The sequence below is a fragment of the Leptodactylus fuscus genome, chromosome 4, assembly GCF_031893055.1.
Source record: "Leptodactylus fuscus isolate aLepFus1 chromosome 4, aLepFus1.hap2, whole genome shotgun sequence".
Classification (NCBI taxonomy): Eukaryota; Metazoa; Chordata; class Amphibia; order Anura; family Leptodactylidae; genus Leptodactylus; species Leptodactylus fuscus.
The window spans coordinates 50,508,809-50,524,335 of record NC_134268.1 but is presented as its reverse complement, the minus strand read 5'-3'; the positions used below and the strand labels follow the sequence as shown (position 1 = coordinate 50,524,335).

Genomic DNA, 15,527 nt, shown 5'->3' with positions numbered 1-15,527 from the left:
ACTCACCTCCGGCAGTCGCTGCAGCTTTCACAGGAGAGGAACAATCTTTTGGCACTACCTCTTCTCCCTGAGCTAGATTATCTCCTTGTAATCTAGAACATAGAAGCATTGTTACTGAGGAGTCGCCAGACCCGCACATAATGTATTAATACAATACTACTTACTATTAGCACTTAGCCCAAATTTAAGGGGATAATAATAAAATGGGAAAGTTAAACCAATGTCAAACATATTTGTAAATAATTTTTGATACTTTTTAAAAACATCTTCCATGTTTCAATATTTTAAGACAAGTACTATACACTGTAATTTTCACTCTGGCCTCTATGCCTCTAGGCCAATCCCATGACCAATTTTTGTTGGTGGTCTGTTTTTAGTAGATCATGATCTATTTTTTTCAGTTTTCACAGATCCTCAATACCCTGAAATGTATGAGGGATCTCTGAAAATAGACACTACGTAGGGGAAAAATGGCCACTTGTTTTCTATCATGGTGTGGGGAACCGCTCAGGTAGACGCTTGTAGCAGTGCAGGAAACAGGGACACAGACACTAGATTGCACACAGGTTCAGGCTTTATTCACATGTAATGCATACACTGCTTTTGCAAAGCCACAGGATAAACAAAACAAAACCCTTCTCGGCTGAGAAACTAACTTAAACGTAAGGAAACTTTTCCCTGACTATACAGGAGACTGGCTACCAGTCTCTCACCTTGGCAACAGCAACGGGTGACACAGTACCTGCTCTGTAGGTTTGGTATGGAGAGATCAGCTCTGTCATTATGGTGCCACCCTGCTAGTCTTCACACTCAGACTGTTATTAGGGCCTGATTAGTCAGCTGACCTCCCTGGTGTGAGTTTTTACCAAGCACCCCTTAGGTGCCTGGCTGGAATATACTTGTCTTCCCAGACCACACCCTTCACTCTCTCACACATGGTCATGCAAATCTAGGCTTGGAATTTTGCTATGAGTAGTTCAGAGAACATTCACACTAACCCCTTGTTCACATCTGTGTTTGGTAATCCGTTCAAGGAGTCCGCATGGGGACCCCTCCGAACGGAATACCTAACGTATTGGCAAACGGTGTGCAGTGAAAGCACATGGACCCCATAGACTAATGGTGTCCGTGTACTCTCCGCGTGCTGCCCACATGAATCATGCGGACATGAAAGTATATCACAAAGTACTTTTCTATCTGCATGTTCTGTGCAGTCACAGCGCGGAGAGCACATGGATCCCATTATAGTCTATGGGGTCCGTGTGCTTTCATTGCACACCGCTTGCCAATGCATTTGGTATTCTATTTGGGTATTTGGGGGGGGTCCCCATGTGGACTCCCTGAACAGATTACCAAACGTAGATGAGAACGAGGCCTTACACTGTTTGGAGTAACTCTGACTGCAGAATTCCCTCTATGTCAAAATCAGGGACCATTAAGAAGGCCGTGATTCCCATCTGTCTACTGTCTTAGGGCTCATTTACGCGGCGCTAATTCGACCGCAAACATGCACCGTCAAAATTGCGGCGCAAACGTCCCATAAACGCGGCACATTGCGAGCCGTGTTTATTCCGTGTGAATGAGCCCTAAGAGTACAACTGACAGAACATTGACACAGTAAGGTTAATAAAGCAATTCACATGTGACTGAGAAAACGCAGTATATTGGTCTGATTGTCGCTTCTGGATAGAACATGGACAGGAATAAAGAAATTTGACTTGAAAATGAATAGTATTTGGACAAAAAAAAAAAAATTCTGAAAAATGTAATGCTTTCTAAAAACCGGGGCTATGCAGTTGCTAGACCAAACAACAGCCTCCAACTTCTCTATTTTTCAGCTTGACTCTGACTCCTTCATAAATGGCTGACAGTCATAGTCTGATACCCCACATTGTGGAAACACAGCTTTTTTTTGCTGCACGTTTTGTTGCAGTTTTTTGAGCCAAAGTCAGGAAGGGACTGAGCATAAGGTAGAAGTATCAGATTTCTATATATTTCCCATTCCTTTTGTAGCCATTCTTGGTTTTGGCTGAAAAAAAAACGCAACAAATTCTGCAACAAAAAAAGCTGCGTTTCTGCAAAGTGGGGCTTTAGCCATAAGCAGTAAAGATCGTCTAAGTCATTAAAAGGCCAATTATTGAAATCCTTTGAAAGTAAATATGTAAAAAACTATTCATCTAATTTATTATACAATATTATTAATTGTATAATATAATTACAATTAATAATTTCATTTTGGAGTTGGAGTCAAAAAAGTAACTGTTTCTTGACTCCACCCAAAACTGGTCTGGAGTTCATGTCCATGACTTGTATTCCACCGCCCTGCTGAAAACATCCCCAAAGACCCTGATGAGTATGACAGGTAGGATGCAGATATTGGGGTTAGAGATGAGCGAATACCGTTCAATCGAGTAGGTATTTGATCGAATATCAGGGTATTCAACATATTCGATTTTGATCGAATACCACGCTGTAAACGCAGAAAAAATTTGTATGCCCTCCCACCTTCCCTGGCGCTTTTTTTGCACCAATAACTGTGCAGCGGAGGTGGGACAGGAAAGAGAAAAACGTAGGCATTTATAAGAATAGTGTCATCCATGTTTGTGTCATTTGCAGCTTGGAGAGATCGGGAGAGACATCGTGCTGAGGGTCAGAGAGAGATTAGCTACTGCTAGGCAGGAAATATTCTGAAAACAGCAACACTGCTTGAAGAGTCTCTAAACACCATCAGCATATACGGTCATCCTGCAGAAATTTCACAAAAGCACTATTTAGGGCTCAAATTCCATACCACTGGTATATTGTATACATCTGTCCCATAGGGGTGAGAAGAAACCTGCATACTGTCATCCGCTATATACGGTAGTAGATAAACGTCTTATGTATGCTGGTGTAAGGCTGAATGCACAGAAAGGGGCAAAAACTAAAAATGCAGGTGCACAAATCCAACTAGAACTGAAAAGAAAGCATAGACACACAGGTCCTATCATGAAGTTATAAGTAGAAGACTCGCTCAGCAAGTGTCAGTTGTGGTTCTTTGTGTACACTCTCTCCCACCAAAAAGGGTTACTTGTGGGTGTACTGGCACCCCCTTGCCAAACTCACCCAAAACTCGGCTGGTGCAAGCCTCAACTCACTTTAAGGGCCACAGGTCCAACTTCAACACCCAATAAGTGTATGGTGCAGAGGGATCAGAGAGGACAGGGCTGTGGTTGGCCAGGTAATCACGCAACATGCGCCTATACTTTTCCCTCTTGGTGACACTAGGCCCCTTAGTGGCGGTAGTTTGGTGAGAGGGTGCCATTAACGTATCCCACACCTTGGAGAATGTTCCCCTGGTGGGTGTGGACCGGATGGCAGTTGTTAGCCTCTATTGAGTTTGGAAAGTGTCCAGTGGAAAGGATGGGATAGGATTTCACATAAGTCTGCCAGCCATGGACATTCATGGTTGATTAACTGAAGGAGCTGACCTTGATGAACCCTTTGGTTTTGGAGATGGAACTCCATCAAAGGTCTCTGCTGCTCACACACCATGAAAACTTGGGCCAGGCATGGAAAGTGTTTTCAGTTTGCCAAGCTCCAGAGCCGCTACCAGGTTCCAGCCATTATCACAAACGTCCATGGCTGGGCCCAGGTGCATCAGCGAAAACCACATTGCAGTCTCCTCTAGGATGGCATTCCTCACCTCGGGGGCAGTGTGTTTTCTGTCACCCAAGCTGATGAACTTCAGCACGACCTGCTGATGTCTCCCCATGCCAGTGCTGCAGCATTTTTAGCTCGTAGCTGGGGTCGATGTTACGACGGAGGAGGAGCCTTTGTGAGAACCCCTGCCATGAGTCTTGGGCAGGGAGAGGAGATAGGCCTCGCCAGTTTGCGACCCGGTCCCAGCCTCCACTACATTCACCCAGTGTGCCGTGAGTGAGATGCAGTGTCCCTGACCGCATGAGCTTGTCCAGGCGTCGGTGGTCAAGTGGACCTTACTGCAAAGCGGGGAACACAGGGCCTGACTGATGTTATGGGACACAGTGGAAGAGTCATTGGCGGCAACCCCGGATGACGATTTTCCTAAGTTAGCTCTCTCCTACTGAGCCCACTGCTTGCCTTCCGAATGACAGCACATGGCTGAGGTGGTCAGGTTGCTTTTCTCAGAGCCCCTATTTAGAATGGAGTTGCACAGTGTGCAAAACGTACTCAGTTTGTCCTCTGCGCATACGTTGAAAAATCTACACACCATCGAGGGAGGTGGCCAAGATGGGCAAGTGGCTAGTACAGGGAAAATCTTGGGTCTTGCTGGCTCTGGCCTGGCTTCTGTGAAACAGCTGTCCTGTGCCTCTGGACATGCCTCTGCCTCTAGCCACCTTTTTGGTGCTCCGCTTGCCTCCACATCTACACTACTTTCCCCGCTAGACATCACCCCTGTCCAGGTCGGGTCGGTGGCCTCATCGTCCACCACCTCCTCCTCCAATTTCTTCATATGCTCCTCCTCCTGCACACCGCACATAACCACAGCCTACCCTGATGATAACTGTGTCTTGTCATCAGGGCCGCCGATAGGCCAGTATTACCGCTACTGGCGTCAGGGGCCCGGCCAAATTGAAAAATGGGGGGGGGGCCCGGTTTTGGCCGGCCCCCTGGCGCCTGCAGCAGCAATTGTGCCCTGGGCCGTCGTCACTGTAGTATATTCGGGCAAGTGCCGGGGCCCACAGAGCCTCTTGGGGCTCCCCAGCACTTGCCTGTCCTGATTTCAGCTCATTGGCGTCCGTCGGATGCCGATGAGCTGAATACACAGGCGATTAAAGCAGGAGCTCAGCTCAGCTCCTGCTTTAATGCTACGCCCCCCGGCTTCGGCGTGTGTAGGCGCGATGTGATGACATCACATCGCGCTTACACCTGTCAGTGGAGTGAGAGGAGCGTCAGAGAGAGGAGCGGCGAGGGAGCGATGGAAGGAAGGGTGAGTGTAAATAAGTGTTTGTTTTATGTTTAACATAATGAAGGGGGCCCATGAAACTGGGGGGCAAATGAAGGGGAGGGGGGGAACGGCATGACACTGTGGAAGATGAAGGGGGTGGGGAGAGAATGGCATGACACTGGGGAAGATGAAGGGGGGGAGAATGAAATTACACTGGGGCAGATGAGGGGGGAGAATGGCATTACACTGGGGCAGATGAAGGGGGAGAATGGCATTACACTGGGGCAGATGAAGGGGGGAGAATGGCATTACACTGGGGCAGATGAGGGGGGAGAATGGCATGACACTGGGGCAGATGAAGGGGGGGGAGAATGGCATTACACTGGGGCAGATGAAGTGGGAGAATGGCATGACACTGGGGCAGATGAAGGGGGTGGGGAGAGAATGGCATGGACACTGGGGCAGATGAAGGGGGGGGAATGGCATGACACTGGGGCAGATGAAGGGGGGAATGACATGACACTGGGGCAGATGAAGGGGGGAATGCAGCGCCGCACATCCCATGAGGCGACCTGAAGCGAGCGCTTCAGGCGGCACTATGTCAGGACCCCAGGGAGGGTGGCATTTTTGATTACCTAAGCCAGTCCAGGACAAGTTGTCCTGCACTGGCTTAGCACCGAGCGGTGGTTTGGGGAGGCCACTGGAGCAGCGCTGCTCCAGCAGCCTCCCCTCAAGCTCAGGCAGAGAGCAAGTCCTCTCAGTGCCTGCTCTCTGCCTTCGAACGGCGCTAAGCCCCGCCCCCTTTGCGCCACCACGCCCCCTTTGCTCCGCCCCCTCATCCGGGGGGGAGGGGCGGCTTTCTGTAGTTCGCCTCGGGCGGCGAAAGGGATAGGTTCACCCCTGTATATGCGCGCACATATTTATGCACGCACATATTTATTCACACACAAATTTATGCGCCCTATCCTGTATATGCGCGCACATATTTATGCACGCAGATATTTATGCGCCCTACCCTGTATATGCGCACACATATTTATGCGCCCTACCCTCTATATGCACGAACCTATTTATGCGCGCACCTATTTATGCGCCCTAACCTGTACATGCGCACACATATTTATGCGCGCACATATTTATGCACCCTACCCTGTATATGCGCGCACATATTTATGCGGGCACATATTTATGCGGGCACATATTTATGCGGGCACATATTTATCCGCGCTACCCTGTATATGCGCGCACATATTTATGCGCCCACATATTTATGCGCCCTACCCTGTATATGCGCGCACATATTTATGCGCGCACATATTTATGCGCCCTACCCTGTATATATGCGCACACATATTTATGCGCCCTACCCTGTGCATGCGCCATACCCTGTATATGCGCGCACTTATTTATGCGCGCACATATTTATGCGCACACATATTTATGCACCCTTCCCTGTATATGCGCGCACAAATTTATTATGCTTACATATATATGCGCGCACATATATATGCGCCCTACCCTGTATATACGCCCTACCCTGTATATGTGTGCACATATTTATGCGCGCACATATTTATGCACGCACATATTTATCCGCGCTACGCTGTATATGCGCGCACATATTTATGCGCCCTACCCTGTATATGCGCGCACATATTTATGCGCCCTACCCTGTATATGTGCGCACAAATTTATGCGCCCTACCCTGTATATGCGCGTACATATTTATGCGCCCTACCCTCTATACGCACGAACCTATTTATGTGCGCACCTATTTATGCGTCCTACCCTGTATATGCGCACACATATTTATACGCGCACATATTTATGCACCCTACCCTATATATGCACGCACATATTTATGTGGGCACATATTTATGCGCGCACATATTTATGCAGGTACATATTTATGCGCGCACATATTTATGCGCCCTACCCTGTGTATGCGCGCACATATTTATTATGCTTACATATATATGCGCGCACATATATATGCGCCCTACCCTGTATATACGCCCTACCCTGTATATGTGTGCACATATTTATGCGCGTACATATTTATCCGCGCTACCCTGTATATGCGCGCACATATTTATGCGCCCTACCCTGTATATGCGCGCACATATTTATGCGCGCACATATTTATGCGCCCTACCCTGTATATGCGTGCACATATTTATGCGCGCACATATTTATGCGCCCTACCCTGTATATGCACGCACATATTTATGCACGCACATATTTATGCGCGCACATATTTATGCGCGCACAAATTTATGCGCCCTACCCTGTATATGCGTGCACATATTTATGCGCGCACATATTTATGCGTGCACATATTTATGCGCCCTACCCTGTATATATGCGCACACATATTTATGCGCCCTACCCTGTGCATGCGCCATACCCTGTATATGCGCGCACTTATTTATGCGCGCACATATTTATGCGCGCACATATTTATGCACCCTTCCCTGTATATGCGCGCACAAATTTATTATGCTTACATATATATGCGCGCACATATATATGCGCCCTACCCTGTATATACGCCCTACCCTGTATATGTGTGCACATATTTATGCGCGCACATATTTATGCACGCACATATTTATCCGCGCTAGGCTGTATATGCGCGCACATATTTATGCGCCCTACCCTGTATATGCGCGCACATATTTATGCGCCCTACCCTGTATATGTGCGCACAAATTTATGCGCCCTACCCTGTATATGCGCGTACATATTTATGCGCCCTACCCTCTATACGCACGAACCTATTTATGTGCGCACCTATTTATGCGTCCTACCCTGTATATGCGCACACATATTTATACGCGCACATATTTATGCACCCTACCCTATATATGCACGCACATATTTATGCGGGCACATATTTATGCGCGCACATATTTATGCAGGTACATATTTATGCGCGCACATATTTATGCGCCCTACCCTGTGTATGCGCGCACATATTTATTATGCTTACATATATATGCGCGCACATATATATGCGCCCTACCCTGTATATACGCCCTACCCTGTATATGTGTGCACATATTTATGCGCGCACATATTTATGCACGCACATATTTATCCGCGCTACGCTGTATATGCGCGCACATATTTATGCGCCCTACCCTGTATATGCGCGCACATATTTATGCGCGCACATATTTATGCGCCCTACCCTGTATATGTGTGCACAAATTTATGCGCCCTACCCTGTATATGCGCGTACATATTTATGCGCCCTACCCTCTATATGCACGAACCTATTTATGTGCGCACCTATTTATGCGCCCTACCCTGTATATGCGCACACATATTTATGCGCGCACATATTTATGCACCCTACCCTATATATGCACGCACATATTTATGCGGGCACATATTTATGCGCGCACATATTTATGCGGGTACATATTTATGCGCGCACATATTTATGCGCCCTACCCTGTGTATGCGCGCACATATTTATTATGCTTACATATATATGCGCGCACATATATATGCGCCCTACCCTGTATATACGCCCTACCCTGTATATGTGTGCACATATTTATGCGCGCACATATTTATGCACCCTACCCTGTATATGCGCGCACATATTTATGCGCCCTACCCTGTATATGCGCGCACATATTTATGCGCGCACATATTTATGCGCCCTACCCTGTATATGCGCGCACATATTTATGCGCGCACATATTTATGCGCCCTACCCTGTATATGCGCGCACATATTTATGCACGCACATATTTATGCGCGCACATATTTATGCGAGCACATATTTATGCGCGCACAAATTTATGCGCCCTACCCTGTATATGCGTGCACATATTTATGCGCGCACATATTTATGCGTGCACATATTTATGCGCCCTACCCTGTATATATGCGCGCACATATTTATGCGCCCTACCCTGTATATGCGCCATACCCTGTATATGCGCGCACTTATTTATGCGCGCACATATTTATGCGCGCACATATTTATGCACCCTACCCTGTATATGCGCGCACATATTTATTATGCTTACATATATATGCGCGCACATATATATGCGCCTTACCCTGTATATACGCCCTACCCTGTATATGTGTGCACATATTTATGCGTGCACATATTTATGCACGCACATATTTATCCGCGCTACGCTGTATATGCGCGCACATATTTATGCGCCCTACCCTGTATATGCGCGCACATATTTATGCGCGCACATATTTATGCGCCCTACCCTGTATATGCGCGTACATATTTATGCGCCCTACCCTCTATATGCACGAACCTATTTATGTGCGCACCTATTTATGCGCCCTACCCTGTATATGCGCACACATATTTATGCGCGCACATATTTATGCACCCTACCCTGTATATGCGCGCACATATTTATGCGGGCATATAAGATAAGATAATCCTTTAATAGTCCCACCTTGGGGAAATTTCAGCGTGTTACAGCAGCATAGTAATACAGATACAGGATAATACAGAGTAATATGTTACAGACGTAGACACAGATAAGCTGAGAAGAGAAGATATACTAGGAGTCCATGGCAGCTAAGGAAAAACAGAAGAGAAAGAGGAAGACCTCATGGTCATCCTCATAATCATTAGTTCTCTGTGCGGAGAGCTCTTCGTTTGGTCTGATGTAGATTATACAGCCTGGTCGCGGTTGGAAGGAAGGACCTGCGATAGCGCTCCTTCTCACACTTGGGGTGAAGCAGACGGTCGCTTACAGTGCTGCCAAGTCCCATCAGGGTCCCATACATGGGGTGGGATTTGTTCCCCCGCATGGAGGTCACCACAGACAGTATCCTTCTGTCACCCACCACCTGTACTGGGTCCAAGGGGCTCCCCAGGACAGAGCTGGCCCTCCTGATCAGCCTGTCAAGTCTATTTCTGTCCCTGGTTGATATACTGCTTCCCCAGCAGGCCACACCGAAAAAGATGGCTGAGGCAACCACAGAGTTGAAGAAGGCCCTAAGAAGTGTCCCCTGGACTCCGAAGGCCCTCAGCCTCCTGAGCAGGTAGAGTCTGCTGTGGCCCTTTCTGTGCAGCGCCTCCAGGTGATCAGCCCAGTCTAGTTTATTATTGAGGAGCACGCCCAGGTACTTATAGGTCCTGACTATCTCAATACATGTTCCTTGGATCTCCACCGGGGTCGGAGCACCTCTCCGTTTACTAAAGTCCACCACCATCTCCTTGGTCTTCCCAGCATTAATCCTGAGCTGGTTCTGCTGGCACCATTCAACAAAATCCCGGTTTAAGTCTCTGTATTCCCTATCATCGCCATCAGTGATAAGGCCGACTATAGCAGAGTCATCGGAGTACTTCTGTAAGTAACAGCTGGATGAGTTGTGCCTGAAGTCAGCAGTGTACAGTGTGAAGAGGAATGGGGCAAGAACTGTACCTTGAGGTGCCCCCGTACTACAGATCACAGTGTCAGACACACAGTCCTGGGCTCTCACATACTGAGGGCGGTTTGTCAGGTAGTCTAGGATCCAGTTGGACAGGTGATGGTCCACACCACCAAGGTTCAGCTTCTCCCTCAGTAGCCCTGGCTGAATGGTGTTGAACGCACTGGAGAAATCAAAGAACATTATTCTCACAGTGTTCCCGGGTTTCTCCAGGTGAGAGAGAGCTCTGTGAAGAAGGTGGATGATGGCGTCATCTACCCCAATGCCTGGCCGGTAGGCAAACTGGAGGGGGTCCAGAGCGGAGCTCACTAGGGGGCGTAGGTGTGTCAGGACCAGTCTCTCTAGGACCTTCATTAGGTGTGATGTCAGTGTTACAGGTCGGTAGTCATTGTAGCCCATCGGGTTGGGTTTCTTTGGGACTGGTACCACGCAAGATGTTTTCCACAGTTGAGGTACCACCCCCAGCTTCAGGCTCATATTGTACATGTGCGTTATAATACCACACAGCTGGTCACTGCACATTTTAAGAACTCTTGCGCTTATACCATCAGGTCCCCCCGCTTTGTTCGCTCTAATATTCTTCATTTCCTTACACACCTGAGACTCCTGCAGGATCAGATAGTCAGATTGCAGTTGACCGCAGGTCGGTGGGGGTTGGGTCTTGGTGTGTGAGGGGAGGGCGGTTGGCTGACATGCTGGTGGAGGGAGCATTTGCTTGGAGTCGAATCTATTGAAGAATAGATTAAGCTCGTTAAGCCACTTCCTGTCCCCTACTGTTCGGTGCCTTGTCTTTTCCTTGTGTCCTGAAATTGCCTTAAGGCTGTCCCACACCTCAGAGATTCTACCCTCCCCCATCTGTAGCTCCATCTTCCGTCTGTAGTTGGCTTTCCCTTCCCTGATCAATTGTCTCAGCTGTTTCTGAACCGCCCCCAGGCCATCTTTGTCCCCAGACCTAAAAATTCTCTTTTTTTGCTTGAGGAGAGTTTTAATCTCAGAGTTAATCCATGGTTTGTTATTGGAGAAACACCTCACCTTCCTAGTTGGTACCGTGCTGTCCACACAGAAATTAATGTAGTCCGTTATGCAATGTGTGAGTCCCTCGATGTCCTCTGGAAATGAGTCTTGAAACACTTCCCATAAAGTTATATCAAAGCAGTCCCTTAGAGACTCGACACTTCCCTCTGACCAAATCTTCACGGTACGGGTAACCGCCGGTTCTCTGCGCACCAGTGGAATGTATGTGGGTCGCAGATGTACCAGGTTGTGATCTGATCTGCCTAGGGGTGGTAGGGCAGATGAGTTATATGCATCCCTTACATTGGCAAAGAGCAAGTCCAGCGTCTTGTTGTCTCTTGTATGGCAGGTTACATACTGTGTGAAGCCTGGTAGAGTGGATGCTGAGACATGGTTGAAGTCTCCAGACACTAGGAGCAGGGCATGGGGGTGAGATGATTGCAGCTCAATCACACCAGCATGGAGGACTTCACAGGCAGCGTCAGCTTTAGCAGAGGGGGGGACATATGCAGCTAGTACGATAACATGTGATAGTTCCCTTGGCAGGTAAAAAGGTCTCATGCCCACGGCTAGCAGTTCAATATCCTTTCCACACAATTGTTTCTTAACCACAATATGTCCTGGATTACACCATCTCTCATTGACAAATATTGCAATTTCTCCGCCTATTCGCTTACCGCTCTCCAGTGTTCTGTCCGCCCGAAGAAGTTTGAAGCCCTCCACGGAGGCAAGTATGTCCGGAGTGATTTCAGTAAGCCAAGTCTCTGTAAACAGCATCATACTGCACTCACGAAACTCCTGTTGATGTCTGGTCAGTGCTGTCAGTTCATCCATCTTATTCACAATTGATCTCACATTCCCCATAATGATGGACGGGATCACATGCTTTTTGCGTTTTCTTCCTTCGCGTCTCAGTATGCCGGCTCGTTTTCCGCGTTTTCTGCGTTTTCTAAGTCTCCTTATTAGTTCGTGGGGGATGGTAAGAGCATGCTTGTCCAGCTTGTCCTGCAGCATGCTTCTAAGGTGTAATAGTGTCTCCTTAGTGTAAACCAGTCTTCCTTGTCTGTGTGGAGGCATGCTTCAGACAAAAAGGCTCAAAAAGGATTTCTTTATAAGAGTTTCTGCATCAAATTCCAGCCCATGGTAAGTTCTTATACTAATACTCCTTATAGTAATAGAAAAAAGTGAACAAAAAAGGACGGGATAGAGAAAGATCAGTTTAGTTTCAGCAGCTGTAAACACATGCAGCCACACTCTAGGCAGGCGCAGGGTGAAAAAAAAAAAAAAAAATATTTATGCGCGCACATATTTATGCGGGTAAATATTTATGCGCGCACATATTTATGCGCCCTACCCTGTATATGCGCGCACATATTTATTATGCTTACATATATATGCGCGCACATATATATGCGCCCTACCCTGTATATACGCCCTACCCTGTATATGTGTGCACATATTTATGCGCGCACATATTTATGCGCGCACATATTTATCCGCGCTACCTTGTATATGCGCGCACATATTTATGCGCCCTACTCTGTATATGCGCGCACATATTTATGTGCCCTACCCTGTATATGCGCGCACATATTTACGCACCCACATATTTATGCGCCCTACCCTGTATATGCGCACACATATTTATGCGCGCACATATTTATGCGCGCACAAATTTATGCGCCCTACCCTGTATATGCACGCACATATTTATGCCCCCTACCCTGTATATGCGCCCTACCCTGTATATGCGCGCACTTATTTATGCACGCACTTATTTATGCGCGCACATATTTATGCGCCCTACCCTGTATATGCGCCCTACCCTGTATATGCGCGCACTTATTTATGCGCGCACTTATGTATGCGCGCACATATTTATGCGCGCACATATTTATGCACCCTACCCTGTACATGCGCGCACATATTTATTATGCTTACATATATATGCGCGCACATATATATGCGCCCTACCCTGTATATACGCCCTACCCTGTATATTTGTGCACATATTTATGCGCGCACATATTTATCCGCGCTACCCTGTATATGCGCGCACATATTTATGCGCGCACATATTTATGCGCCCTACCCTGTATATGCGCGCACATATTTATGCGCGCACATATTTATGCGCCCTACCCTGTATATGCGCGCACATATTTATGCGCGCACATATTTTTGTGCGCACATAGTTATGTGTGCACTTATTTATGCGCGCACATATATATCCGCCCTACCCTGTATATGCGCCCTACCCTGTATATCTGTATATGCGCGCACATATTTATGCGCGCACATATATATGCGCGCACATATTTATGCACGCACATATTTATGCACGCACATATTTATGCACGCACAAGCTGTCCTGGACTGGCTTAGCACCGAGCAGTGGTTTGGGGAGGCCACTGGAGCAGCGCTGCTCCAGCAGCCTCCCCTCACACTCAGGCAGAGAGCAAGTCCTCTCAGTGCCTGCTCTCTGCGCTAAGCACCGCCCCCTTTGCTGTATATGCGCCCTACCATGTATATGCGCGCACTTATTTATGCGTGAACTTATTTATGCGCGCACATATTTATGCGCCCTACCCTGTATATGCGCGCACATATTTATGCACCCACATATTTATGCGCCCTACCCTGTATATGCGCGCACATATTTATGCGCCCTACCCTGTATATGCGCCCTACCCTGTATATGCGCGCACTTATTTATGCGCGCACTTATTTATGCGCGCACTTATTTATGCGCGCACATATTTATGCACCCTACCCTGTATATGCGCGCACATATTTATTATGCTTACATATATATGCGCGCACATATATATGCGCCCTACCCTGTATATACGCCCTACCCTGTATATTTGTGCACATATTTATGCGTGCACATATTTATGCGCGCACATATTTATGCGCGCACATATTTATCCGCGCTACCCTGTATATGCGCGCACATATTTATGAGCGCACATATTTATGCGCCCTACCCTGTATATGCGCGCACATATTTATGCGCGCACATATTTATGCGCCCTACCCTGTATATGCGCGCACATATTTATGCGCGCACATATTTTTGTGCGCACCTATTTATGTGCGCACTTATTTATGCGCGCACATATATATCCGCCCTACCCTGTATATGCGCCCTACCCTGTATATCTGTATATGCGCGCACATATTTATGCGTGCACATATTTATGCACGCACATATTTATGCACGCACAAGCTGTCCTGGACTGGCTTAGCACCGAGAGGTGGTTTGGGGAGGCCACTGGAGCAGCGCTGCTCCAGCAGCCTCCCCTCACACTCAGGCAGAGAGCAAGTCCTCTCAGTGCCTGCTCTCTGCGCTAAGCACCGCCCCTTTGCTCCACCATGCCCCCTTTGCTCCGCCACGCCCCTTCGCTCCGCCCCCTCATCCGGGGGGGTGGGGCGGCTTTCTGTAGTTCGCCTCGGGCGGCAAAAGAGATCGGTTCACCCCTGGGGGAATGACATGACACTGGGGCAGATGAGGGGGGGAACGGCATGACATTGGGGCAGAGATGGGGGGACATGAAACTGTGGGCAGTTGAAAGGGGGAGAACAGCATGAAACTGGGGACAGAGATGGAGGGGGGGGGGACATGAAACCGGGGGCAGAGGAAGGGTGTATATGAAACTGGGGGAGAGATGGAGGGGAGGCATATAATTTACAGGTGACTGTAGGAGGATTATACTGTGTGGGAGCACATGAAAATGAATGAGAATGGGTGGAGTCAACAGAAAAGTGGGCGTAGCACATTTTCTCCCTCTTTCTACTCTTCAAAAGTTGGGAGGTAATACATAATTGGTATGTCACAAAATAAAGTAGTGTTAAAATGGCGGGGGGGGGGCAGACACTTAGTGTGTATGGGGCCCCAAAATTCCTGGTGGCAGCCCTGCTTGTCATCATCACAGGCCAATAAATTCTGGTTGTGGGTCCACAAGCACAAAATCGGCAGGAGATGGCGGATGCTCCAGTGTTTGGGCATCAGGACTGAGAAATTAGTCTGTTAGCTCCTGGGATGCGGAAAGTGGTTGGACAGAGTGAGAGACAGTTAAAAGACCCGAAAACAGCTCCTGGGATGGGGGAAAGGGTAGGATGACTCTGCTGGGAAGATTGGGCATGTTGGAAGCATTATTCACTAGCCATT

The 15,527-nt window shown here is 47.9% G+C and overlaps 1 protein-coding gene across 1 annotated transcript in view; it reads right to left on the bottom strand.

The window, feature by feature from the left end:
* Positions 1 to 15,527, bottom strand: part of C4H8orf34 (chromosome 4 C8orf34 homolog) — a 227,376-nt gene that overhangs the window by 93,891 nt on the left and 117,958 nt on the right. The window contains exon 9 of the mRNA XM_075270419.1: positions 7 to 92. Within this exon, the coding sequence (XP_075126520.1) occupies positions 7 to 92 (86 nt within the window). The remainder of the gene's footprint in view (positions 1 to 6; positions 93 to 15,527) is intronic.